Below are 27,275 nucleotides of genomic sequence, written 5' to 3'. Positions count from 1 at the left end.
CAGTTTCTCTCTGGCCTGGGACATGCAGGTGATCAACGTGTGCCCTGACCAGAAGCTGCTGGACAGCCTGCGGGACTGCAACAAGCTGCTGGACATGGTGCAGAAGGGTCTCAGCGAGTACTTGGAGACAAAACGGAGCGCCTTCCCCAGGTGAGCAGCACCAGCCCATGCCCACTCTTGTCAGTGCCTCCCCACAAAGCTGGAGCATCAAGTACCTTGCCCAGGCTGAGGCACAGGGTGTCAGCGATCCTGGGGCAGCTAGGACCTCAGAGCCACATGACCCATTCCCTTACCCCTGTTCTCCAGATTCTACTTCCTGTCAGATGATGAACTGCTTGAGATCCTGTCCCAGACAAAGGACCCCACTGCCGTGCAGCCCCACCTGCGCAAGTGTTTCGAGAACATCGCCCGGGTGGGTGATTGGGTCTGGGGCTCAGGGCTTGGGTCTCAGGGCCAGGAGCACTGGGACTCCTTTCCAAGGAGAACAGTTCTTCTCTTGCCCAAAGTCCTTTTAGCAGGAAACGAGGTGGCGAATGAGATTCCTGGCCCTCGGAGATACACCTGGGGTCTATGGGAGGAAGGTCAGCTGCAGAACCCCCAGCTCAGAGCTGGGGGGCCCTTGGCTCCCAGCTCATCCAGGGGACCACTGTTCCCCCAATATACTGAGGTGCTGGCTGGGTAGAGAAATCCATGAGGCCAAAGGCTTCTGACTCTCCTCATCCTCATCCTTGCCTACAAGGGAGGCTGCACGGGCCCAAGCAGGCTGGGGTACTCACAGGCAGGGTTTGCCTCCTTCCCTGACACTGTCAGGGAAGGCTCAGCTCAGATAGATGCTCAGGTGAGGCACCCTGAGGTGAAGCTCTCTTCTGAAGGTGAAAGACACAGGTGAGTCAGCCCTGGGGCTGTGGTAGGTAGGGCCTTTGGGCCGCCTCCCCGCCGCCCCGGGGTAACCCCCTCTCTCACCTGCCTCTCCCATAGCTGCTGTTCCAGGAGGACCTCGAGATCACACACATGTACTCGGCAGAGGGTGAGGAGGTGCAGTTGTCCTTCTCTATCTACCCATCCAGCAATGTGGAAGACTGGCTGCGGGAGGTAGAACGCAGCATGAAGACCAGTGTGCGGGACATCATTGAGAGGGCCATCAAGGCCTATCCCCTGGTAAGCCATGCCTCTTACCCCAGCACAGCCTCCAAGCCTGCTTATCCTTCTGTTTGCTCCTTTGTTGGCTGCCTGCCTGCCTCATCATCAGGTTATAGCCTTCACTGCTGCTGTTCTGTCAGCCAAGGGCTTCTGGGTGCTGGGGTCCTTGCAGCCTGCTCAGGGAGGAATCTGAAAACACTCTCCAGAAAATGAGACTTGTTCCTAATAACCCTCAGTCACTATTGTTATGTTTCAAGCATTGACTGTGTGCCAGGCCTTGGTTGGGACTTCATCCATACTACCTCTCCCAGCCCCACAGCCAGCTGCTGAGCTGGAGTTAAGCTTTATCCTACAAAGTCAGTTCAGAGATCTTTTCTGCCCAAAGGCATGTGATTCGCAGGTGGCAGAGCCAGGGTTTGAACCCGGGGTTATGGGTCCCCCAAGTCTTGCACTCCCACCCCTCTACTTCAGGGTCTCCTCTGCTGAGGAAGTGGTGATTTGCCCACCCCTGAGAGGCCCAAAGCTTAATGGCTTTTCTACTTTTGAAGTGAGATTAACAATTTGAATCCAGAGTTTGAAAGGCTGAAGCACAGATGACATTTAAAGAAAAAAGAGTGTAGGGTCAGGACTGGCAGCTGCCTGGGTCAGCTCTCACTGTGTTATCTCCCCAGATGCCCAGGACTCAATGGGTTCTGAACTGGCCTGGCCAGGTGACCATCGCTGGGTGCCAGACCTACTGGACCATGGAAGTGGCAGAGGCCTTGGAGGCTAGCAATCTCAGTAACCAGCTGTTCCCCCAGCTTGCCCAACAGGTGGGAGTCAAGGGGGTCATCATTTGCTCCCCAAACACACCCCATACCCGGGAGAGCCCAGTCCTTCCAGGAGCTTTTTCCTGTGATGAGCCTGCAAGAGACCTGGGGTTGGATCCAAAGAACAGATGGTCAGACACCCCAGAGATGAGTGACTCATGATCAGCCCCCAGTGGGAGGGACTGGGGGTCTAAGGAGAGCTCTGCGCCAGGCAGGTGCCCTTCTCCCAGGGAGCCATATCCTGCAGCATCCCACAGGCTCTCCTTGCTCTGTGCACCAGTTCCTGACCACACTCCTTCCTTGAGCTCCTCACCAGGTTCTACCAGTGGCTATTGACGGCTCAGGTGACACTCTACAGGGAGATAGATGCCATGTACATACTTCCATTTTTATTTATTTCCCTGCCAGACTTTTCATGTGACCAATGCCCCCCTGTGCTCCTCCTATCCCAGACCATCAGAAGCCTGCAGAATAGAAGTGTTGTTCCTGGAAGAAGCCCACCCTCTGTGCAAAGGAGAGCCTACCCCCAGTGTGACTGCACCTAACAGTGTCTCCCCACTCCTGCAGCTCAGTGACCTGGTGGCCCTGGTGCGGGGGAAGCTGACCCGCATGCAGCGGGCCGTGCTGTCAGCACTAATCGTCATTGAGGTCCATGCCAAGGATGTGGTGGGCAAGCTGATCCAGGAAAACGTGGTCAGTGTGAATGACTTCGAGTGGATCTCACAGCTGAGGTGAGGAAGCAGGGGTCCCTGGCCTAGCCACCCCCAAGGCCAGAGCAGTTGCATGTGGGGGCAGGGGAGGGTGGAGAGTCAGTGAACAATAAGCTTATCCCATCTGGCCCTTGAGGCCCTGGGACAAGCTGAGCAGGGGTGCCTGATGCCCTAATTCCCCAAAAGAACCACTTCTCTTTGACCATATACCCTGCCTGGTAGCCTGTGATCCCATGACCTGAGAACTCATCTCCCTGCAATGCCAGGTACTACTGGACAAATAACAACCTGTACATCCGAGCCATGAATGCCGAGTTCATCTATGGCTACGAGTACCTAGGCAATAGCGGAAGGCTGGTGATCACTCCCCTCACTGACAGGTGAGAGATTCTTTCCCCATATGCCTTCCCACACTGGACCCTTCCCCCAGCTCTGGCTGGTCCAGAAGTACAGGGACAGAAAGGCACAGCCAGTCCCTGATAAGCCAGTCCATCAGAGCACTGCAGGGATAGGAACACGGGCTTCAGGTTTAAAACTGGCTCTGCCCATCAGAGGCTGAGTGACCTTGAACAGTCGACTCAATCCCTTTGTGCCTCAGTTTTCTCTGTGGCTTCCTCAGAGTGGTTATGAGAATTTCATGAGCTGATATGTAAAGCTCATAGGTCAGTGAGCATCTAATGGGTGTGAACTTTACTATTTTTATCAGTTAAATTATGCTTCCAACATGCCAGGAGAATTGATCTTGAGAGAAATAATGGGCAAGTTTCTTTATAAAGTGAACAATTCTCTTCTAAAGCAATCAGTTGCTTCCTCTTGCCAATAGTATTTAGTCACAGCTGGAATTTCGAGTTAGGCTTTGACTAAGGGAAGTAAAGCGTGGCCACAGGTCAGCCTTCCCAGTGGGTTTCTGAGCAAGGCTCTGCAGGGCCATGGGGTAGGGTGGGGAAGCACTGGGAAAGTGGTCAAGGGCTGCAGTCCTGACCCCAGTAACCAGGGCAGGGCACACCTGGGGCCTTGAGAAGAAGGAGGAGCAAGAGCTCCCCATCCATGGGGCCCTATAAGGGGATGCTCTCTCTCCCTGTGTCTGTGGGAATCCTGAGAAAGGAGCGTAGCTCATACGCTCCTCCTCCCACTCCTGCAGGTGCTACCTGACCCTGACTGGGGCCTTACATCTCAAGTTTGGGGGAGCCCCAGCTGGCCCAGCTGGCACAGGGAAAACTGAGACCACCAAAGACCTGGGCAAAGCTTTGGCCATCCAAACCGTTGTGTTCAACTGCTCCGACCAGCTTGACTTCATGGCCATGGGAAAATTCTTCAAGGGCCTGGCCAGGTAAGGCTGGATGTGAGGATGGCACAGGACGGGGCAGGAAGGCTAAGCTCTGCTGGAGACACTGCCAAGAGGAGCTTTACAAGATGATGGAGGGGACAGGATGGGATAACAGGAGTCAAAGGCCTCAGCCCTTCTGGGTGCTGGGGAGGGATGGCAGGTGGTGGGTTTTGGCTGAGCTGACAGAGATCACCATTGATGGCTTCCTCCCCAGTGGAGTCAGAGGGGTTCTTGGAGGTGCCACGTGGGTTCTGAACTCCTATCCCCACTAACGTTTTCACTTCACTTAGCTCTGGGGCCTGGGCCTGCTTTGATGAGTTTAATCGCATCGATATTGAGGTGCTGTCTGTGGTGGCACAGCAGATCACCACCATCCAGAAGGCACAGCAACAGCGGGTGAGCCATCTCCCTCCATACCTCCCCAAGTAACCACCTCAGCACTTCATCTGTATCTGCCACACCCACACCACCATGTGGCTCCCCAACCTGCGGGATGAGAAGCCAGGCACTCTGCCTGCCCTGGTTCCAGCCTCTCTCATCTCATGGGGAACTGGGTACTTCCCTCTCCCCTCTTGCAGAGCTGTCCCTGGGGAGCTTAAATAGCCAGTCAGGGAGCTCCACATCCCTACCGCACTCTGGTGACAGTTCCCAGCCATGCTGCTGTGGATGAAGGAGTCCTTCCCACTTCCTGACCTTAGGGAAAGCCCTAGCCAGCTGTCCTTCTTCTAGCCTTGTTCAGAGTGGCCAGTGGTTTTCTCCTGGAGACAAGGGCTGGGAGGCTGGCAGATGCCACAACCCAACCCCAGTAGGGCCCTGGCTCCGAGTCAGAGCTGAGCTTGCCCAAGTCTGAGGAGAATCAGTGGCAGGAGTTGAGGGTGGAAAGAGTAGTAGATAGGAGATTTGTGAAGACCTCAGGTAGCTGGGACCTGGAAGGTGACAGGTATCCACTGGGACTGGAGATCTTAGACCAGATCCTGAGAGAAGAGCAAGCTCATGATCAGGGGTCCAGTCTGGGCTGACCAGCTATAGCCGGGACAGGGGCATCAACAGGTGACGAGGGGGCCCAAGCAGAGGAGGAGCAGGTGAATCCACCCCTTCCCCCCGTAGGTGGAACGATTCATGTTTGAGGGTATCGAGATCCCACTCGTGCCATCCTGTGCAGTGTTTATCACCATGAACCCAGGGTACGCTGGCCGCACAGAGCTGCCCGATAACCTGAAGGTAAGTTCAGTCCCGGGAGGCCACCCAGGGCACTGGGAGGCACTGGAGCTGTGGCCTGGGCCTAAAGCATTTATGCAAGGCACACAACTGCTAGACATCAGAGACTGTGATTCCCCATGGAAGCCCTCCTGCCCAGGGATCCTAAGGCATTACCCCCAGACATAGAGAGGAGGCCCCAGTCTTGTCCCTGGGTTTGGGAGAAGTCAGGGGTCAAGTTCAGGTCAACACAAAGGACCAGTTTCTAACAGGCAGAGTGGTCTAGCCACAAGAGAGTGTAAGCCTCAGCTATGGCAGGTGTGCTGCAGAAGAGAATCTAAGCATCACTAGGGGAGGAGGGCAGTGAAGCTGCCTCCTGAGGACCAGACAGTCCAGAGGGCAGGTGACACTCTGGAGGGGAGGTCTGTTTCTCAGTTCACATGTACACCATGGACCCCAGGCGCTCTTCCGGCCCGTGGCCATGATGGTTCCGGATTACGCCATGATAGCTGAGATCTCCCTCTACTCTTTTGGCTTCAACGAGGCCAGTGTGCTAGCCAAGAAGATCACAACCACCTTCAAGCTGTCCTCTGAGCAGCTCAGCTCCCAGGTGAGGCCCTGCCCTAACCAGGTTTCAGAGTCTGAGAGCCGCTGCCTACTCCCAGCAACGCCATGAGATAGGAATTACATCTCCATTTCTCAGCTGAGGACATTGAAGTCCTAAGCAGCTAAGAGACTGAAAGCTCATGCAGTGCACAGGGGAGCTGAAGGAGGAGCCAGGAACAGATGCCCACCTGGGTTAGTTCAGGTACAAGGGAGGGTCAACCATTAGGTGACCAAGAGCTACACAATCCAAGGCTGTGGATCAAGTGCACCTGGGTCTCATGAGAACAAAGTGGGATAGCCGGCCCCCTACCCAAGCCTCCCAACACCATGGGCCTTTCATTCAGCATACTGAGCCCAGGTTCCGGGGGTAGATGTGGCTGGTCCAGGCCCCAGCACTGGTGGATGAGCTTTCTTGTTTGTCTCTGTTCTCGGTCAGGTTCCCCCTTTGCAACAGCAGCTCTATCTGGGCTCACAGGCTACCAGCTTAGTTTCTCTTTCCTAATAGTTTCAAGAAAAATCCCTGATGTCACCCTAATGGGCCCTTTCCGGGCGACCCGCATATGCATGAACACTGATCACTGTGCCCAGGGGGAAACCATACTGCCTATGACTAGGTGTAGTACACCAAAGCCAGTCTATTACTGGCAAAAACCATAGCTGTCCACCACAGTGCCACCCTGGGTGCCAACACCTCATCACACCCTTCCTTCTAACCATTCATTTTCAAAAATGCTCCTCCTTCGTTAGAGCATCTATCCCCACATGGTTCTGAATATGCCCTTGTCCCTTCTCAAATGGCAATGACCTAAAGTCTAAGCCCAGTTTCTTTGTCCAAGTCTAAGATTTCTGGGAACTGTGTTGGTCTCGTTGTCTGACACCATGGCGCGATATGATAAATTTAACTATTCCCAACACACCTATGTAATGGAGAGAAACAGAAGCAACGGCAGCAACAGGAAAAGCCATGGCAGTGTAGCTGAAAGGGTGGGTCTAGAGAGATGCTATGAGAGAAGCTTAGAAGGAAGCTCAAAGGCCATTGAGGCCAACTGATTGATGGCACAGATGGGAAACTCCTTCATTCACTTTGGAGCAAAGTTTAAGTACCTCCCTGCCCTGGATGCCATGCTGGGACTGCAGGGATTTAGCTGTGACCAAGGTAGTCCGCAACCTTAGGGGCCAAGAGTCAAGCAGGGGACACAGAATGAGTAACCCAGTAAAAGGAGAGGGCTGCTGGGATGATGAAGTAGAGGGTGGCAGATGGTGTCCAAAGGAGGGCACCCAGCCCAGGCTGGGGCGTGCAGGTGGTCATAGACAGCCTACAGGGGAAGTAACGTATTAGCTGAGAGCTGGGCGATGGGTCAGGTACCAGGTGGGAGGCAGAATGTTCTAGGCAGAAGCCCCGAGAGGGGCAGTGCCCACTCACCCTTCCACCTGTACGGTGGCAACAGGATCACTATGACTTTGGGATGAGAGCTGTGAAGACTGTGATCTCTGCTGCTGGGAACCTCAAGCGAGAAAACCCCAGCATGGATGAGGTGAGTGCCATCCAGAGGGGCACCTGGGAGCAGAGCTCCAGGAGGACTCTGGAGCAGCTGAAGGGGCATCTGGCCTGGGCCACCTGAAGGCTCCTTTGGCTTCTACTGCAGGAGCTGATCTGCCTCCGGGCCATCCGCGATGTGAATGTGCCCAAGTTCCTGCAGGAGGACCTCAAGCTCTTCTCTGGGATCGTATCTGACCTGTTCCCCACTATCAAAGAGGAGAACATTGACTACGGCATCCTGGACAAGGCCATTCGTAAGACTTGTGAGAAGAACAACCTCAAGGACGTGGATGGTGAGCCCCTGGCCCCTGCCCCACACTCATGTGGGTGTCCGAGGAAGGGCTGGCTTTGGCCACCCTGAGACCCAGAGCAGGGGAACAGAGACAGGCAGTCCAGCCTCAGGGGTCCTCATGCCTGGCCAAGTGTGTTGCAGACTGGAGCTCTCTGTCAAGTAGTCCACTGGGCAGGGCAGGTTTCCCCCGCCCTGTCTCTACTAGAACCATATAGCCCTGGTCTTGATCAATCAAAGCTCTTGACTGACCCTCAGACTTCGTCCCTGGGATTTCGCCTTGTATTGTCCAGCACTTACTCAGGGTGGTGTCCCCAGCAAGCTGGGTGGTAGCTTTGGAGCTGGAGTTGATTGTGGGCCTGTCACAGCTGACACTGAGCAGGCCCATGTGTTCTGCCACCCAACCAATGGATGTTAGGGAGTAGTAGTCCCCATGGAAACCATGGCTGGCCATTAGCAGAGAGTTCCTACCCTGTGCTTAGGACTTCACCTCTCAGTGCCCATGAGGACTACGTGGCCTCATCTTACAGATGAGGAAATAAAGGCTCAGGGGATGAGATAACCACAGAAAGCTAGTGGAGGAGACAGGACCCAAGCCCATGTTCTAACCCCTGGGCTCCCCCTGCCATGTTTCCCCAGGCTTCTTGACCAAGTGCATCCAGCTCTACGAGACCACAGTGGTACGGCACGGCCTCATGCTCGTTGGGCCCACTGGCTCCGGCAAGAGCAGTGTACGTGCAGCCAAGCCGGGCAGCCCAGTGCCAGACAGTGGGCCCAGGGGCAGTGCAGCCTCAGTGGGGATCTTGGTACCTGTTTGCACCTCTTGGCCTCTAGAATAACCCTCCTGCCACCTGGGTCCCACAGCCCACTCCAGCTCTGCTCTCTAAGGGGCCAGGAGACTCACTCTTGGGTGCCCGTCTCCCCAGTGTTACAGAGTCCTGGCAGCTGCCATGACATCACTGAAAGGGCAGCCGTCCATCAGTGGCGGTGTGTACGAGGCCGTCAGCTACTATGTGCTCAACCCCAAGTCCATCACGATGGGCCAGCTGTATGGGGAGTTTGATCTGCTCACCCATGAGTGGTGAGTGGCCCCTGATCCTTCTCTAGTTATGGCCCTGCTCCCATATCTCTGTTAGCTGTGGGCCATGGACCCTCTCTCCTTCCCTTAGCCCAGTGGAAGGACTAGAGCTCAGGCTCTGGAGCCCAGAGGCTGGGACTCTTCCCACCACTATACTTCCTGCCTGACTTAGTGACCTTTCTTACCTCCCACACCTTGGTCCCACCATCTACAAAGTGGGGATAGTAGTGGCACCATTATTATGGTAAGGAGAAAATGAGCTTAACACATGGAAGTTGCCTGGATATTGTGGCACATACCAAGTGCTCAGTAAATATTAACTTCTGTCATTGCCCCAAGAGAGGCTGCTGGTCCCTCTCAGGGCCTCTGCCCCCAGGCTGAAACATGTACTTTAGGGGAAGTGCACTGAGCTGGGATGACAACTGGGTTGAGAGCCTCCAAATGTCAGCACCTGAGGGTCTTTTCTCTGGGGTGATTTTGTATCTACCAGAAAAGCCTCCAGTCTCCTGCTGGGGGTGTCTGATTGGCTCTAGTGTTCTGGGAACCCAGTGGAGATGAGTACTGGACGGGGAGTCATCCATCTTTCCATCCATCTTTCCTTCTTCCCCCATTTCTGGTGAAGAGTCTCATCCACACCCACTCCAGGCTCCTTTGTGGGTAGCTGGGGGGGCCTGGGATCAGACCAGAAAAATGTCTCCCTAGCCGCCCCTTCCCTGACACTTGGTGCCTCTGAAATCTGAGCTTTCCAGGAGGAACTAGGTATATCTCATAACCCATGCCCTGCTTTCTCTGCCCAGTCATTTCCTCCTCCATCTCTTTCCATCTTCCAAAACTTTGTGGACCTCCATTTCTGCTGTTGCTTCCTCTTTTACTTCCTTTTTCTTCTTGGGATATCATCTTTTATCTTCCTTTAATATAACTTTAGTGGGGATTCAGCAGGGATGGAATATAAGCACACATTTTCATTACAGCATGTTACACCAAAATATCCTATTTTCCCTATTAAATTTTTAAATGAATGAAGATATTGACAAAATAAACAAGCAAAGCAGGGCCAACCTGGCAGCCAGGTTTCCTTCGAAGCCAGCTGTGCTTGCCGCCCTGCCTACCCAGTGCCTACAACCCTTTCCTCCCTGCTGGCTTCAGGACAGATGGGATTTTCTCCTCCCTCATCCGGGCGGGGGCCATCGCCTCTGACACCAACAAGAAGTGGTACATGTTTGATGGGCCGGTGGATGCCATCTGGATTGAGAACATGAACACAGTGCTAGATGATAATAAGAAGCTGTGCCTCAGCTCTGGGGAGATCATCAAGCTCACAGAGGTGCGTCCACTTGTCCACTTACTTGCTCTCCTCTGCAGCTGGGTGGACCTGGAGGCCACACCATGATGGCGAAATCTTGTTCCCCTCCACCCCTCCCTCTCAGGCCACAGCTGCATCTCAGGCAGTTACCACAACCCACCTACGAGCTGGTTCCTGGCACCTCTCCCTGTGCCCAAGCTCCCAATCCTGAGCCATGTCCTGCAAAGCTACTCAGTGCTGCCCTTTTCGGCATACCCAACTTCTGTGATGCTCTGAGCCCGGGGCCAGCAGCACCACCCCACTGCTCCCAGCTGATGCTGCCTTGTGCCTCCCAGGCCCACTTTCAGCCATCTTGGCTTAGTCTGTATCAGCATCCTAGCAATGTACCCAAAGTCTGAGGGACAGATGGTGTCCCTGGGTATAACTGCCTGGTGTGTGAGGGGCAGTTATCAGAGAAGGAGAGGTATCACCTGGGTATAAGGGCAGTTCATGGTGTCTCTTGAGCCTTCTAAGAACATCTGGAGGTCAATGTGAATCTGTGTTCATGTACACAGGTGTGGGACTATAGAGCACATCATATACCCCTCATCAGACTTTTCCCCAGAGCTCCAGGGACTCCCAAATACCCTAACTCCAGGCTGGCCTGATCACTCCCAGGAATCTCCTGACTCATGTTCCTCCTTAAGGATCCAGGGAGGGCCACATTATCAACTGAGGGCCAAGGGGTTCCTGCTTCCCCCCAACCCCAGCACTGTTCCTGGCTCACAGCTAGCCCCCATGCCTGCCCACAGCTACAGGATGAGCAACCCCTCCCCATGGCCTTGCAGCCCTTTTCCTGGCCCTGGGTGCTGGCAGATGGCCCACTCATGCAGTTCATCTTGGCTCCAGGCGATGACCATGATGTTTGAGGTGCAGGACCTGGCAGTGGCCTCACCAGCCACAGTGTCCCGCTGTGGCATGGTGTACCTAGAACCCAGCATCCTGGGGCTCATGCCCTTTGTTGATTGCTGGCTGAAGAAACTCCCTGCCTTATTCAAGCCCTGCGAGGAGCAGTTAAAGGCCCTCTTTGTCAGCTTCCTGGAGGTAAGTGAGGCCACAGTGCACCTGGCATGGGTCAGGCAGTAGGGTGTTGTAGCCAGCAGCCACAGGATCTGGGTGCCCATCCCCTGCAGGAATCCATTGCTTTTGTCCGGTCCTCCGTGAAAGAGGTGATTGCCTCGACCAACAGCAACCTGACCCTGAGTCTCCTCAAGCTGCTGGACTGCTTCTTCAAGCCCTTTCAGCCTAAAGAAGTAAGACTCTGAGGAAAAGGCTGGGTCCCTGCTCCCCAGCCCCCTGCTCTCCTTGCCTGGGCTGCCTAAATCCCTTGGGCCCTAAATCTCAAATCCAGCTACCTGGAAGAGAGAATTGGATCGGCTCACCTGGCTCACAGGAATGCCCTAGCCTTTCTGCTATAGACACAAAACTGTGCAGCAGAGGCCAAGGGATGTCCCCCACCCACTGGCTTCCTCAGGCCACTCAATACTGTTTCTGCCTTAGCCTGATGCTCTCCCCTCTGTCCCCAGGGCTTCAAAAAAATTCCCCCTGAAAAGCTTAGTCGCATCCCAGAGTTGATCGAGCCCTGGTTCATCTTCTCCCTGATCTGGAGTGTGGGCGCCACAGGGGACACTGCCAGCCGCATCGGCTTCAGCCACTGGCTTAGGATCAGGATGAAGACACAAGAGGTAAGAGCCCTCAGGCCAGGCTTCAAAGTCTGGGATGTGTGTGCCTAATACTGGATGTTCTGGAGCCATCCCCTGGGCCCAGGCACCCAGGGAAAAGTAGCCACACAAACTACTGGGCCTCACAACTTAGTTTTCCTTCTGTTCCTCACAGCTGACCTTGCACTTCCCAGAGGAGGGGCTGGTGTTCGATTATAGGCTGGAGGACGCTGGCATTAGCAGTACCAATGATGATGAGGACGAAGAGGAGGAAGGCAAGCAGGTGACTGCAGGCCTGCATCAAGGGGACAGAACAGAGAGGGGCCCCACTAAGTAGAGGCTTTCCTCCTTGATGAATAATGACGTCTGACAGGAGGCCATGTTGATGGCCACAGGTCTCAGGCTGGAGTTAGGTGCATCATCTCGTGAACCCTCATGGACCCACGGGGCAGTGATTATAGTGCCTTTTTCCAAACCAGGACATTGTGGTTTGACCATAGTGAGCTTCTCTGTCAAGAGAGGTCTGGGTCAGGGCTGTGGGTAAAGGGATTAATTCAGATGGGAATGGTGGGGGAAGCCAAGCCAGGTGGCCTCTGGGCATCCTGGTGATGCCAGCACCCATGATTCTGGCCCCTACACTATTAGGTAGCCTGAAACTAAGTAGCAAAGACTTTTGCATTCTGGGTTGTCCAATTCCCAGAACACCTCTTTCATGTAGAGACCCAGGGACTGCCAGTCCCTAGGAAGCCTCCCACTAGAGGCAGTTGTGTGCAGGGAAGCCCACCACATGGGCAGCTGTGTGTGGAGAGACCCCTCATTTCTGGTAGTTTGTTCTGGGAGTCCAACAGCCAGGCAGAGAGCAGGGCATGGGGCTTTCCATTTCTGTCAAAAGCAGCCCCTCACCTGGGCTTTCTTGCCAAGGCCCAGCAGTGTAGCTTCTTGACTTCCTAGTGTACTTGGCCAGGGGTAGGATGGGGAGGAATTCTGGGCCCACCCCTGAGCCACTTGTGGTTCTAGATTGCCTGGGTGAAGTGGATGGACTCCTCAGCTTCATTCACCATGATGCCAGACACAAACTACTGCAACATCATCGTGCCCACCATGGACACCATGCAGATGTCCTACCTGCTGGGCATGCTACTCACCAACCACAAGCCCGTGAGTGCCCTGCCACTCACTCCCTGCCTCACCCCACACCAAGGCCCAGGTCAGGGGCTGGCTGGCCTCCCACAGTGACAGGATGGCAGCTCCTACTATGTGCCGGGCCCCGTGAGAGCTCTGCCTGCATGACCTCTGCTCTCCCAGGTGCTGTGCATCGGGCCGACAGGCACGGGGAAGACCCTCACCATCTCTGACAAGCTCCTGAAGAACCTGCCGCTGGACTACATCAGCCACTTCCTCACTTTCTCAGCCCGTACCTCTGCCAACCAAACCCAGGACTTCATCGATAGCAAGCTAGACAAGAGGCAAGCACCCCTTGTTCCTTCCTAGGCCCCAATGTCCCCCAAGCCTGGCTGAACCAGCTATTGTCTCACCTCCTCACTAAATTATGCTCCTGGGTTTGTCAGAAAACTCTTGGGGCGGGGGACCCTAGGCTCCCTTAAAGACTGTTGAAGATCATTCTGGAGCCTTTCACCATCAGGAATTCCTACGGAACCCTTCCATGGGTTTTTGCCTTGGGCTAGGCACTTGGGCAGTGCCTGTTTTCCATATGCCTGGAAGGTAAGACTCACTTTGAGGGAGCCCAGAATTAGGGTAGCCAGGTGTGATGTCCCAAGACTTTCACAATGGGGCAAAAGGTCCAACAATTCAGAGGAGGCTGAAGTTAGTGAGGGCTTCCCACAGGCTGCCCCTGAATTCCCAGAGGACCTGGTGTCCATGGGTGCCGGGCTCATATGGTCCCTCCACATAGGCGGAAGGGTGTGTTCGGACCGCCCCTGGGGCGGAAATTCATCTTCTTCATTGATGACCTGAACATGCCAACCTTGGAGACATATGGTGCCCAGCCGCCTATCGAGCTATTACGCCAATGGATGGACCATGGTGGCTGGTATGACCGCAAGATCATCGGTGCGTGCCAGCAGGCCTGGGCCAACAGGGCATGGGCAGGGTGTGCTGGAAAGGGCGGGGCGCCTCCTCCATTAGGTACTGTAGGCACAGGGCCTAGAGCCCATGGTACTTTTAGAAGGTCTACAGAAATGTTTTAATTTCTTTTAAAATCATGGGGAAAATGAACATTTAGCTCAAAGAAAAATGTTAATGTATAATATCAATATGTTTTTATACCAATACTGTTACAAATTATAATTTGTAATATATTTTTTTAATGGAGGAGGAGACCCATGAAGATAAAAGTGCCTAGGGCCCACGAAAGTCATACTGCAGCCCTGGGCAGGGTCCCTTCCTGACTTCCTACCCCCATTCCAGGAGCCTTCAAGAACCTGGTGGATATCAACTTTATCTGTGCCATGGGCCCCCCAGGCGGAGGCAGGAATGCCATCACCCCACGGCTGACACGCCACTTCAATTACCTGTCCTTTGCTGAGATGGACGAGGTCAGCAAGAAGCGCATCTTCTCCACCATCCTGGGCAGCTGGATGGGTGAGCGTTGAATAGCAGTGGGGGAGGCCATGGCAAAGGCAGAAGCCCAGGCCACGTAAGCTATACCAAGAACAGCTGGGTAGCTGCTGGAAAAGGTGAAGTGGCTGAACCATTGACCTGGCTTCACCCCTTACTCAGCTATGTTACTTTTGGCAAGTTCATGAACCTCTCTGAGCCTCAGTTTCTTCATCTGTAAAATGGGTAGTAATATTAGTGCCCGCCACCCTAAGTCCTGAAGGTTAAATACATCGCACCTAGAGCATCTAGCATGAAGCCTGGCAGGTGGTGATTGCTGAATATAATGTATACGTGTGTACACATATGCATTTACTTGCATAAGTACCCATATATCTGTTAGTACTTGCCCAGAAACTCTGGTAGGACGTTTCTTTTGGAACTCAGGAAGAGCCACCAAGATAGAATGGACAAAGTAGCCCTGATCCTCTATGGGGCTTGGGGAAAAGTCCACCCCAGGATGGAGTTTTCCCCCACCAGCCCACCTCCCACCTGACACACACTCTGACCTGTGAACTGAGCGATGTAAATTGGGCCTTCCTTCCTCTGCACTGCCCCTAGGGGCTATAGGCCAGACTCATCTACATGCCCAGCTTAGGGGTGGGGGCCACGGTGCTCCAGGAGGGATGTGTAGGGGTCGATGGCTGCTCTAGGAGCTGCCCAGCTGGACACAGCCAGTCAGGGAGGGCAGCAGGGGCCCACCTAACTCCAAGCCCCATGTCTCTTCCTCAACCCTCTAGATGGACTCCTAGGAGAAAAAAGTTACCGGGATCCTGTGCGTAAGTGCAGCCCTGGGCAGGGCCTGATAGGGTCTGGATGGGGTGGGTTCCAGGGTGAGCCCTTGGCTCCCGTTGGGTGTGGCTGAGGCTGGTGACCAGGGGCCACAGTGAACCGTCCTCAGGCTCATGTGAGGACCTTGGGTTAGCACAAGGGCCAACTGTCTTTCTAGGCTCATTCACCCATTCTTATAGCCATCAGTCCTTCAGTGTGGGAGTTAGTGTCTGTCCCATAGTAGAAGCCAAGTAAATGTGAGCTAAATGAATGAATAAGGGAATCCAACAATCTCTCACCCTGTTTGAAAAATAAGAGGCTCCAAAGAGAGAGCTTGCTTCTCCGAGGAGCGGGCATGAGCCTAAGATCCAGGGGTGATCTGCAGCCCTCGTGGCAGCCTCATACAGGGCTGGTCTGTCAGTCATTGCAACAGAGCTAGCAACAGCTCCACACCTCTGTCCCCACATCACGTCCCAACTTCTTCCCCCGCTCTGCTACAAGAGGCCATCAGAAAACAGTACCCTCTCTAGGCCTCCACATCCACTGCATACCCGCATCCAGGCCTTCCTTGGCCCTGTATTCTTTACTGTTTCGGGAAATGTACTTCCCTGCTTTCAAGTGAGGCCAAGACCTCCTTTTAGGCCTGAATCCCATCCCCTATTCTCTGCTTGAGGACATGGCTCTACCTCCCACCCACAGTATCTATAGTCCCTCCTCCACTGGGCCTGTACATCAGCATGCAAACGTGTCCTGATTTCTCCCACCTTAACAGCAAAACACAAAACCACCTCTCTTGGCCCCTTCCCACCCATCCTGACCATTACTCCATTTCTCTGCTTGCCTGGATAACAAAACTCCTCAAAAGCATTGTCTCTTCCTTCTGGTACCAGCCCACCCCTCCCACTTTCCCTTGTCACCAGTGGCCTCATGTGGCCAAGCCAAAGGTCAGCTCTCAGTCCTCACCTTCTCTGGCTGTCATCAGTGTTGTCCTGGCAGGTGGCTTCTCCATCAGTCAGGGTTGGGCACCCTTTCCCTAGCCACCCTTCCCAGATTGACTGGGGTTTGCTCTCTAGCCTTCTCCCTCTAACCACGCTCTCCCCGGAGATAAAGTCTGTCTTAGCGCTGACAACACCCGAGTCCTCATCTTCAGTCCAGATGTCTCTCCTGAACCCTTGCCCCCACAACTCCTCTTGAATGTCCACTGGGCATCTCAGATTGAACATGTCAAACCCAGGTTCCTGACCCACTGCCACCCCATGGGTCTCATTTCAGGTGAAGCAACTCTGTCCTTCTAGTTGCTCAGGACAAGAGCCTTGGCGTCATCCGGACCCCTCTCTTTCTCTCACACCCACATCTGTCAGGAGATCCTACTGGCTCTCCCTGCAGAACCCACCCGAATCACTGCTGCTGCTCACCACCCAGACACCACCCATCCTCACTCACCTGGCCGTAGCTGCAGCCTCCTCCCTGGTCTCCCTGCTTCTTCCTTCACCTCCTGTTATCCATCCATTTGTCCTCTGTTCATCCGTCCTCTACTTGCAGCCAGAGGGACCCATTCAAACATTAAATCAGATCCACATTTTCTCTCCTTTCCCTTTCCTCATCTCCCCTCTCTTCTCCTCCTTTCCCCTCCTTTTCCTTCTCTCTCTCTCTCTGTCTCTCCCTCTCCCCTCACCCCACCCCCAGCAGGCAAGCGCCCAAGCCCCAACAGTAGCAAGCAAAGTCACCCCATCAGCTCCTCATCATCTCTCAACTCTCACCCCCTCCTTTTAGTCCTGAATCCCCCAGGTGTGCCCACCCCAAGGCCTTTGTCCACTCAGGCCCCTCTCTGCAATTCTTTCTCCAGTTCAGGTCCTGCTTGCACCTTATTTCTTCAGGTTTCTGCTTGCATGCCCCTCCTCAGTAAGGCCTTTATGTCAAATCCCCCCAACCCTGGCTGGCTCTCCCCAGTCTCTCCTGCTGCCAGTCTCTCCACAGCACTTTATGTCACCTGTTTACTACCCACATTACTTGTGGGTCTATCATAGTCTGCCTCCCCATAAGCATGTCTGCTTGTTGAGGTGAAGAGTGTCTGGGCCCAGGACCAGGAACAACACCTGCATGCATGGAAGGGCCCCCTTTGGAGCTCAGGAAACCCTCCTGCCCCTTCTTTACATTCTCTCACTTATTGGGGCTCCCCTTGCCCTAAGTTCCTGCTGATAGAATTATAGTTCCCAGCAAAGAATTGAATAGTTTTCAAAGAATAAGGAAGTAGGTTATGTTAGAGGCAGGCTGGAGATTGCAGCAGCTCCAAGGTGAGCCAGAAGGTCATGGTTGAGCTCCAGGCCCCCTAAGTTTACTGTGCAGTCCTGAGCCCATGTAGACCATGGGACCCTCCCCATGCATGCCTCAGAACTGATACGTTTCAGGTCTGGGACACAACCCTATAAGGAAAGGCAGTAATGGCCCCACCCAGCACTGACCCCATTAGTGTCCCCAATTCCATGAATGCATCCCAGCACCCCAACACAGGGACAGGCTATGTCAGTAATAAGCATGTAAAAAGATGGAGCTCAGAGCAGAGGATTCCTCACCCTGAGGTTGGGGGCATCAGGAAGACTTGGTGGAGGAGATGGCATCCAAGAGGGGCTGAAGGGTGGGTGGAATCAAGCATGCTGCCTGAAGAAGGGGTGTCTGTAGTAGAACACAGCACTGGGAAGTGCAGGGGTCTAACATCTGCAGAGGCTGCACAGGGAACTCCCACCTGTGTGACCCACTCCTATTCCCACAGCTGGGGCCCCCAACATTGCCCACTTCACAAATCCCCTCGTGGAAGCTACCATCATGGTGTACTCCACCATCACCTCCCAGCTGCTGCCCACCCCAGCCAAGTCCCACTACACCTTCAACCTAAGGGACCTCTCCAAGGTCTTCCAGGGAATGCTCATGGCCAATCCAGCCAAGGTCGAGGTGAGGATCTGGTGGGTCCCACCCCAGTGTCCAGTAGAGAAGTGCCCATTCTTCCCTCACTATCCTCCCTGGCCTCCCAATTTTAAGCCACCATGCCCAAATACTTCCCAACCTTGATCAGGCCAGGTCTTAAGGGGGGCTGGGAACATAGTGGGCACCAGGCCCCCAGGAGCCCTGCCTTCATGCAGCTGAGCTCCACCTTACAGATCAAACCCATGCCTAGAATGGGGCATGTGATAGGGCCACGCAGAAGAGGGAGCCAGGGCAAGGCCAAGGGGTAAGAGGGTTCCTGATGGAGGCCCTGGGTGCGAGACTTGCAGGGAGGGTGAGTGGGATGCCTTCCAGGATCTAAAGGCATCCAGGTGGAAGGAGCAGGAAGTATAGCAAGGAGTAGGTGCCATGTGTGCTGGGCAGGCTCTAGCAAATTCTGTGGGCTGCCAGGGAGAAGTGTCCTGAAGGAGATGGGGAGCCAGTGGGGTAGGGAGGGGACAGATTTCCAGAATGGGGAATAGACAGGTCAGTGTGTGTGGAGCCCAGGGCCAGGGAAAGAGGGTAAAAGGACAGAAGCTGCTCTGGTCTTGCCAAACTATAGCCAAAGGAGTTGAGAGAAGAGCCTGGGGGCTTCCTAAGAGCAATCCAGTCGCCCAGGGGGAGGCAGGGAATCAGGGATGGTGGGTGGCAGCAGAGACAGAGATGGGGGCAAAGTCAGAGGGGATTTACAAGTCAAATCAGTGGAGTTACCTGAGTGGTTAAATGTGGGAAGTTTAAGAAGAATCAGGCATTCCTCCTGGGCTTAGAGTTTAGGGAGCCATGGGGGCCGCTAGAGGGGAGAATCAATGACCAGTTAATAGAGCTGGGTGCCCAGGAGGCACTTGGCCAACTGGGCCTGAAGCTGAGGGCAGAGAGACCCAGACAGCACTCTGCAGGACTCGGTCTTCAGTCGGCCAGCAGATGTACCTTCGAGCAGCTCCTGTGCATAGCACTTGCCAGGTCTCAATGGGACACCCAGGCCCAGGAGCTGCGCCTCCACTCCACCCTCCTGCTCCTGCTGCTTTGAGAGGTGGCTAAGGGCCCAGAGCCAAAGGCGGGCACTGATGCTGGCGTGTCTGCAGAACAAGGTGCAGCTGCTGCGACTGTGGTACCATGAGAGCTGCCGCGTGTTCCGTGACCGCCTGGTGAACGAAGAGGACCGCAGCTGGTTCGACAAGCTCCTAGAAGGCCACATGGAGGAGTGGGAGGTGGCTTTCAATGAGGTCTGCCCCTTCCAGCCCATCCTTTACGGGGACTTCATGTCTCCAGGCTCCGATGTCAAGTCCTACGAACTCATCACCAGCGAGAAAAAGGTGAGGGAGCCCAACTGATGCCCTACCCCTGGTGGTGGCTTCTTCACTCTGCACCCTTGGGACTCAGGCCCAGATGCTATGACCAGAGTGTGAGGACACTGGGTTAGAAGGCCAGCTCCAGGACTTCAGGCTAGCATTTGCCTCTCTGAGTCCCATTTCCTCACCTGTCAAATAGGTGCAGCTGGCCCCGCTTGACTCACCTTTGAGGACAAGCCTATGGTTCAACTGAGACAGGCTCTGTGAACAGAAACATGCTGTGCTGGTTTCAGCAGCTCTCATCCCACTCACAGAGGGCCAGCAGGACCCCTGGGGCCAAGAGTCTGAGCCAGGACCCTAAAGAGGCAGGAAGAGGCCTTGGTCAGTGGCCTTAGAGCTGTGTAACTGGAGTGAGCCTTCTGATGGTATCTCTCTACACATATCCTCTCTTAGTTCCCAGGAGGAACTAGGGCCCCAGCAGGGCCCCGGTTCAGTAGATCCTGGTGGGCCCCAGAGGAAGCAGGCAGGGCACTGACACTGACCCTCATGCCTCAGGATGTCCAATGGGTCAGGCCTCATTCAGACAGACCTGGCTTCTTAAGGCCCAACACCCTTCCATCCACAGAGGAGCAGGGTGGGCCCTGCTAGGGGTGCACTTCCTCTGCGTCGTCCAGGTGCATGAGAACAGAGGGAGGACCTAGTTTTTACCATCCCCCAGATGATGCAGGTAATCCAAGAGTACATGGAGGACTACAACCAGATCAACACAGCCAAGCTGAGGCTGGTCCTCTTCATGGACGCCATGAGCCACATCTGCCGTATCAGCCGCACCCTGCGCCAGGCGCTAGGCAACGCACTCCTGCTGGGCGTGGGTGGCAGCGGCCGCAGCTCCCTCACACGGCTCGCCTCGCACATGTGAGAGCCCCCAGACGCGGTGGGCAGGGGTTGGCTGGTGGCAGGCTATCAGTCCCATCTATAGTCCCGTCTACAGTGCTGAAAACCTGGGGCCACCCCGAGCCAGACTCTCCCAACCCATGGGCTTCTGGAAGGACTATGAGTAGAACCTGGTGTCCAAGGAGAGGCAGCAGCAGTGCCCTGTGCTGCTGTGGGGAGGGGATGTCGCTGCAGGCATCCAGGAGGGATTCCTAGAGGTGGCGGCCATGGGCCTGCTCCCAGAATCAGATCTGGGAGGATGGAAGAGAAAAGTATTTCAGGCTGAGGGAACAGCTTGAACAAAGGTCTGGAAGCAAGAGAGCAGGTCACGGCCTGAAGAGTTTGCCAATTTGTCTGGGGTTAGAGCAAGATTCTGGATGGCTGGGGTGGGGCATAGGCACCCATTAGCATCTCAGCAGTTGGCGCCAAGCTCTGTCAGGCTTCTTCCCAACTCCTGTCTCCAGGGCCGAGTATGAGTGCTTCCAGATTGAGCTATCCAAGAACTATGGCATGACCGAGTGGCGCGATGATGTCAAGAAGGTCTTGTTCAAGGCTGGCCTGCACAACCTGCCCATCACTTTCCTGTTTGTGGACACCCAGGTGCCATGGGCAATGGGCAGGGTCCATGGTGGGCTGGATACAATCCCATCCGGCATGGCATCCTGGAAGGTTGTCAGTCTTTCATGCCCAGGTCACTGTCAGTGGGGCGGTTCTTGGGAGGGATGACTGGGACCCAGGCGGAGGGGGCAGGCCACAGATGGGTGGGTCAGCCATGTGGGACCAAATATAGCTTCTTAGAGCTAACAGCATAGATCATTACTATACCCCAAGGATAAAGAAGGTCCTTGATACCGTGGCTGATCACAAGCAGCACCCCACTCACTGGCCAACAGCTTCCCACCTCAAGAACCACAGAACTTGAGCCCAAAGTGCTGTGTTCATGGTTCCCTATCAGGGGCAGCTCCCTCTGGAGCTTGCTATGTATGAGGCCTCTCCCCATATCTCCAAGAGAAGGAGAGGTTGTGGTGCTGGGGCCTCAAGACAAATACAGCAGAGCTTAAACCTGGCTGGCAGTCAGACTGGGTTAAGACTGAAGCCCAGGAATGTGCACCACCTTGGCAAAGGCCCCTCCGCTCCTACCCCTGGACTCCTTGCATGGAGTCAGCCAAGTGAGGGTGCCCTCTGACATTGGCCAGGCCCTGACCATATGAGTTGGGCAAGGACCCATTTCTGCCTGTGGCCTGGTTTCCTCCTGTAAGTAACTTGAGGCATGGAGAGGCCTGGAAAGCGAGGAGGAAGATGCTACATCTCCCACCCAGGACCCTTCCACAACCCCGCGGTGATGTTCAGGGTCTCTGTCGTGGGGCTGGCCTGTGTGCAAGTCCTAGACCACAACTTGCGAAGTCACTTATATGACCTGGGGCTTTTCTGAGACGTAGCGGCATGGTCTATAAAGTGGGGCTGTTGTGAAGGTCCAGTGAGACCGTGGCTGTGGAGTGTAAACCCCAGGGGCCGTCATCAAGCCTCCGTTCTTCTACCCCCATCCTTCCCCAGATCAAGAATGAGTCCTTCCTGGAGGATATCAACAATGTCCTAAACTCAGGCGACATTCCTAACCTCTACACCCTGGATGAGCAAGACCAGATTATAAACACCATGCGGCCCTATGTTCAGGAGCAGGGCCTTCAGCCCACCAAGGCCAACCTCATGGCTGCTTACATGGGGCGTGTGCGCAGCAACATCCACATGGTGCTGTGTATGAGGTACAAGCAGCCGTGACAGCTGCTCGGGACAGCATGGATATGTGGGGGCGCACTTGGGCCTAACTTCAAGAGAAGTGGCCTGGGCCTGGCCACCATGCCATTGGCTACTGTGTTGCTGCTTCCTGGCCGCCACACCACCAGGCTCTGGAGGGGTCCTGGGTCTTGGGTTACTGGGTGTGTAAGTCAGGGTCTTAGGGGCCTCATTGGACTCCCAACCTTCCAGCCCCATTGGAGAGGTCTTCCGAGCTCGCCTGAGGCAGTTCCCCTCCTTGGTCAACTGCTGTACCATCGACTGGTTTAACGAGTGGCCAGCAGAGGCCCTGGAATCTGTGGCCACCATATTTCTGAATGAGATCCCAGAACTGGAAGCCACCTCCGAAGTAATTGAAGGACTGGTAGGTGTCTTGGTTAGAAGCAAGCCATCAGGGGGAAATGTTTAGGTTTGGGCTTGGGGTCACCAAGGCCCACCACTGATGGTAAGCCTCTGGGCAAATAGCTTTACCTGTCTAAGCCTCAGTTTTCTCATCTGTATAATGGGAATGCTACAAGGTCATCACAGTAACATGGGAGGTTGGGCATAATAGGATAAACACAGTCACTGTTTATCCTATTCTCTGAGGGTTTCTTCAAAGAACACCTTGACACAACCCAGAGACCATAAAAGCAGGGGTCTAGATTTGACTAGTCCAACTCGAGAGAGTGATGAATACCTGGGGACCAAGAGCCAGGGTGAGCCAATTCCCCATTTTCCCTCAACAATGCTGTGGCCTTAGGTTCTCCCTTCCCTTAGATTCAGCATCCAAGGGGGCCCCACATTAGGGCTCTCAAAAAGAGGCAGGTCATAGGGGCTATGACAAAGGCACTGGACCAAGAGCTGAGAGATACCTGGGTCCACATTCAAAGCTAGCTCTGCTTTTGACAGCTGTAGAACCTGAACAAGCCCCTTAACATCTCTGGGTGGTGGGTTTTTCATCTGCAGAATAGGTAACCTTGACCTGGAAGTTGTAAGGTCATAGAAAGTGAGTGTGACGGGCATCTAGGTTGCTGCACATGGTTCCCTCCTCAGGACCAGGCTGCAGTGGCTTCGAGGGCACCCTGGTGCCTCCTCTTTGCTGGGGGCTCTACAAGGCTGCCATCCATGGTCTCCCATCCCACAGATTCAGGTTTGTGTGTATATACACCAGTCGGTGGCCAAGAAGTGTATTGAGTACCTGGCTGAGCTGGCCCGCCACAACTATGTGACCCCCAAGAGCTACCTGGAGCTGCTCAATATTTTCTCCATTCTCATCGGGCAGAAAAAACAGGAGCTGAAAACCGCCAAGAACCGCATGAAGAGTGGCCTTGACAAGGTGGGCCAGGGTGGGGCTTGTAGTCAATAGCCAGCTGGGTTCTGCCTGCTCCATCTTAGCCCTGATCCAGAGCAGCCCACAGTGCTTAAATGGGTGGCTTCCTCCCACATCGAAAAAGCAAAAGCTGCCAGCCAAGGGCCAGGCCACAGCAGACCACTTAATAGATTCTCAGGGGACTGCTCTCATCCTCTGGGGTCCACTGGGCAGCCTGGGGACCACTGAAGCTGCCGGCCACGGCCTCTCACTCATGAGAGAGGGCAGCCCTTCAGGACCCTCTCCCTAGCCCGCTTCAGGCCCAGCTGTCTGTACCCTACACCCTCAGCTGCTGCGCACTTCTGAGGACGTGGCCAAGATGCAGGAGGAACTGGAGATTATGCGCCCCCTTCTGGAAGAGGCTGCCAAGGACACCACGCTCACCATGGAGCAGATCAAGGTAGGAATGCCCCAGGCACATCCCTGATGTCAGTATTTTTGAGGAAGCTTGGCATCTCCATGTAACCACAAGATCACTAGCTGCCTGACCTCTACAGGTTACTTAGCCTCTCTGTGTTATTTCTTCATTCAGTAATCATTTGTTTATTCAACAAATGCTTGGTCAGAGCCTGTTCTATGCCAGGCACTGCACTGGGCAGGGGATATGGTAAAGAGCAGGACAGACAAATCCAAACCCCAATAATCACAACATAGACTGCCTAGTCTCTCTCTGGGCTCCTCCAAGCAGCCCCACCCCCACCCCCACCCCCACCAGCAGACATCGAAGATTTGCATAGTCATTATGACTGCTTTTTGACAGAAGCAGTTTTGTCCTGCTCTACAAAGTCAGTGTATTGAAACATTTTTCCAGGAGATGGAAAGACAGTGACTTGCGGGAGGAATGCCTTTTTCTGTCTTGCATGGAGGTGTCCTATGGGCTTAGAGGGCCCTGTGCCATAAGGCAGTTATGCTCAAGCGTATAAAGCCGGGCCCCATGCCAGGCACACAGTGAACACTCAGGATTGGAAGAGACTCCTGGCACTCTGGATCTCCATGGTCTGTCACAGCCGAGAGACCCTTGGAGAATGGAACATCTCAACTCTCACTTCCATCCACTTGGGGAGAGGCAAAGAGGAGAAAGGGAAGGAGGGCACACCTGTCCCTGACACTGGCCACCAGATGAGCCCTCCCTGCCTCTGGTTCCCAGGTGGACACGGTCATTGCTGAGGAGACCCGGAAATCAGTGCAGGCAGAGGAGATCAAGGCCAATGAGAAGGCCAGGAAGGCACAAGCTATTGCCGACGATGCCCAGAAGGATCTGGATGAGGCACTACCTGCCCTGGATGCAGCCCTGGCCAGCTTGCGCAACCTCAACAAGAATGATGTGACTGAGGTTGGTGGCCAAGCGTCTCCCAGAGCTCCCCCTGGCATTTATTCCCAGTGCCTCTTGGATCCTAGCCCCCAGGTCCCCTCTACACATCCCTTGGGGGTCATGTGCTGAGAGGTGAGGACAGAAATAGGGCTTGAATCCAGCCACCTGCCCTTACCTCCTGTACCAGCCCCAGTGCCCAGGCAGGAACATAGGGAGGGCTTTGGGCCCTGAGAGGTGAGCTTCCAGGACTTGGTGGCCAGGCCTAGGTACATGGGAGAACAGCAGGAATCATAGGCTGAGGCCAACCTCAGGGGTCTTCGGGCATGCCCTTTGTGGTAGTAGACTTGGTTAGTAGGGCCCACCCTGTCTGGCAGCTGCCCCTACCCGAGGAATACCAACTCAGAGATGGATTTCCTCCCTCTCCACTCTTTGCCTGGTCCACAGGTGCGTGCCATGCAGCGGCCGCCTCCTGGTGTGAAGCTAGTCATAGAGGCTGTGTGCATCATGAAAGGCATTAAGCCCAAGAAGGTGCCTGGAGAAAGGCCTGGCTCCAAGGTGGATGACTACTGGGAGCCTGGCAAGGGGCTGCTACAGGACCCTGGCCGCTTCCTTGAGAGCCTCTTCAAATTTGACAAGGTGAGTATGCCAGGTACCTGGGCAGCCAGTAAGTGAAGGGAAGTGGGGAGAGGACCCTGCCCCACCACAGTGCTGGGGTCTCTGTCCTGTCTCCCTCTGCCTGCAATACGCACAGCCCTGTGGCTATAGAGCTGACAGGAACCAGATCCTGGCCCAGAGGGACTCTCCAACTGGTTGGGGTGACAGACAGACCCACCAACAGATGAATATTGAGGAAATTGGGCCCTGGGCTGTTTCCTGTGCCCATAGGATGTCACCCAAAGTTACTTCAAGGCTCCGCAGCTTAGAGATTCTCATGCCTTTTCCTCCTTGCAACCCCATGGCTTGCCTAGACCTTCACCATCTGGAATGCAGTTGGACCCGCTATGGGTTTCCCCATCCCTCCACCTCCTCTTCCGTCTGGGCACTGGAAACCAGAGGCCCCACAGGCCTATGTAAGCCCAAATCAGAAGTGCTCACAGCCGATGCTCAGGCTACCCTGGTCCCAGGCTCTGAGCTCTGGGAGTTCATGAGCAATGCAGATTCTTGGGCCCATCCTGAACGACAGGTTGGATTCTCCCAGGGTGGGGCAAGAGCCCCAGGAAGTGGTGAGTTCTCGGAGTAGAGATTATTACCCTTGAACATGAACCTGGTTGGGCACCACTACCCTGTCCTCCCTGGGAAGCAGCCCCCTGAGGCCCATGGTTCCCGTGTCCAGGACAACATTGGGGAAGCAGTGATCAAAGCCATCCAGCCATACATCGACAATGAAGAGTTCCAGCCCGCTGCCATTGCCAAAGTGTCCAAGGCTTGCACCTCCATCTGCCAGTGGGTGCGCGCCATGCACAAATACCACTTCGTGGCCAAAGCCGTAGAGCCCAAGCGGGTAAGGACTGGGTGTAGCTGGGAGGCAGGGAAGTGGGGAGAGGTCTCCCTAGAGCACTAGACCAGCTAACCCTGATCCCTCTCTCTGCAGCAAGCCCTGCGGGAGGCCCAGGACGACCTGGAGGTGACACAGAAGATCTTGGAGGAGGCAAAGCAGCGCCTGCAGGAGGTGGAGGACGGCATTGCCACAATGCAGGCCAGGTACCGAGAATGCATCGCCAAGAAGGAGGAGCTGGAGCTGAAGTGCGAGCAATGTGAGCAGAGGCTGAGCCGAGCTGACAAGGTGTGCACACCCTTCAGGGGAGGGTATGGCCTGCCACAGGCTGGGCTGAAGTGTCTGGGTGGTGGTTGGAGCCTGGGGTAGCTGTCTGCAACCCCTCCCCAGCAGCCTGGGGGCTACGCCGGGCAGGGACACCCTGGCCCCTGGCTGAGCCTCCCAGAGCTCACCCCACGGGGCTGCCTCTGCAGCTCATTAATGGTCTGTCGGATGAGAAGGTGCGCTGGCAAGAGACAGTGGAGAACCTGGAGCACATGCTTAACAACATTTCTGGCAATGTGCTGGTGTCTGCCGGCTTTGTGGCCTACCTGGGCCCCTTCACGGTAAGGAACCCCCATCCCTACCTGAGATAGCCTTCCCTCCCAAAGAGGCCCTGCCTTGAGGCCTCACCTCTACAAGGGGCAGCCTGCAGGGCAGCTCTTCCCTCACTCACTCATTAAACAGGTGCCCCGTCTGAGCCAGGGGCTGTTCCAGACACTGGGGATATGGCAGTGCATGAAACAGCCAGAAAACTCACCCTGGCAGGGCTGGCCTTCCAGTGGGAAATAGAGCTTGCACTTCTGGGCTTGCAGTGTGTATGTCATTTAATCATCACAGATGCCCTGACAAGTGGGCATTGTTATTACACCTGTTTCACAGATGAGGGGCTGAGGTTTATGGAGGCCAAGTGAAACTAGAGTAAAAGAATCCAGCTCCACATCTGAGCTCTGACCTCTGTGTACAACTACCAAGAGCCGGGGTGCAGGGGGAGGTG

At 54.9% G+C, this 27,275-nt stretch overlaps 1 protein-coding gene across 14 annotated transcripts in view; it reads left to right on the top strand.

Annotated features, from left to right (window-relative positions):
- Positions 1-27,275, top strand: part of DNAH1 (dynein axonemal heavy chain 1) — a 72,983-nt gene that overhangs the window by 36,676 nt on the left and 9,032 nt on the right. For 12 of the 14 annotated variants that reach the window (XR_005653870.1, XR_005653871.1, XM_039867549.1 and 9 more), the window contains 37 exons: positions 29-150; positions 307-412; positions 979-1,158; positions 1,812-1,952; positions 2,517-2,680; positions 2,926-3,039; positions 3,801-3,989; positions 4,277-4,382; positions 5,094-5,207; positions 5,644-5,793; positions 7,238-7,324; positions 7,436-7,622; positions 8,258-8,424; positions 8,545-8,699; positions 9,843-10,020; positions 10,888-11,082; positions 11,172-11,291; positions 11,565-11,723; positions 11,875-11,982; positions 12,717-12,857; positions 13,005-13,165; positions 13,612-13,769; positions 14,127-14,300; positions 15,056-15,094; positions 17,857-18,035; positions 19,148-19,378; positions 20,073-20,269; positions 20,752-20,887; positions 21,842-22,050; positions 22,274-22,445; positions 23,208-23,399; positions 23,722-23,832; positions 24,580-24,765; positions 25,189-25,380; positions 26,078-26,245; positions 26,336-26,527; positions 26,713-26,844. Coding sequence is in view for 12 of the 14 variants with exons in the window: in XM_039867549.1 (XP_039723483.1) it covers positions 29-150; positions 307-412; positions 979-1,158; positions 1,812-1,952; positions 2,517-2,680; positions 2,926-3,039; positions 3,801-3,989; positions 4,277-4,382; positions 5,094-5,207; positions 5,644-5,793; positions 7,238-7,324; positions 7,436-7,622; positions 8,258-8,424; positions 8,545-8,699; positions 9,843-10,020; positions 10,888-11,082; positions 11,172-11,291; positions 11,565-11,723; positions 11,875-11,982; positions 12,717-12,857; positions 13,005-13,165; positions 13,612-13,769; positions 14,127-14,300; positions 15,056-15,094; positions 17,857-18,035; positions 19,148-19,378; positions 20,073-20,269; positions 20,752-20,887; positions 21,842-22,050; positions 22,274-22,445; positions 23,208-23,399; positions 23,722-23,832; positions 24,580-24,765; positions 25,189-25,380; positions 26,078-26,245; positions 26,336-26,527; positions 26,713-26,844 (5,712 nt within the window). In the remaining 2 variants the exon portion in view is untranslated. The remainder of the gene's footprint in view (positions 1-28; positions 151-306; positions 413-978; positions 1,159-1,811; positions 1,953-2,516; positions 2,681-2,925; positions 3,040-3,800; positions 3,990-4,276; positions 4,383-5,093; positions 5,208-5,643; positions 5,794-7,237; positions 7,325-7,435; positions 7,623-8,257; positions 8,425-8,544; positions 8,700-9,842; positions 10,021-10,887; positions 11,083-11,171; positions 11,292-11,564; positions 11,724-11,874; positions 11,983-12,716; positions 12,858-13,004; positions 13,166-13,611; positions 13,770-14,126; positions 14,301-15,055; positions 15,095-17,856; positions 18,036-19,147; positions 19,379-20,072; positions 20,270-20,751; positions 20,888-21,841; positions 22,051-22,273; positions 22,446-23,207; positions 23,400-23,721; positions 23,833-24,579; positions 24,766-25,188; positions 25,381-26,077; positions 26,246-26,335; positions 26,528-26,712; positions 26,845-27,275) is intronic. The other 2 variants (XM_039867543.1, XM_039867546.1) reach the window with 2 other exon arrangements.

The sequence above is a fragment of the Pteropus medius genome, unplaced genomic scaffold (assembly GCF_902729225.1).
Source record: "Pteropus medius unplaced genomic scaffold, Ma_sr-lr_union100, whole genome shotgun sequence".
Taxonomy (NCBI): domain Eukaryota; kingdom Metazoa; phylum Chordata; class Mammalia; order Chiroptera; family Pteropodidae; genus Pteropus; species Pteropus medius.
Note: the sequence above shows the minus strand (reverse complement) of the source record. Positions and strands in the feature narration are given on the sequence as shown.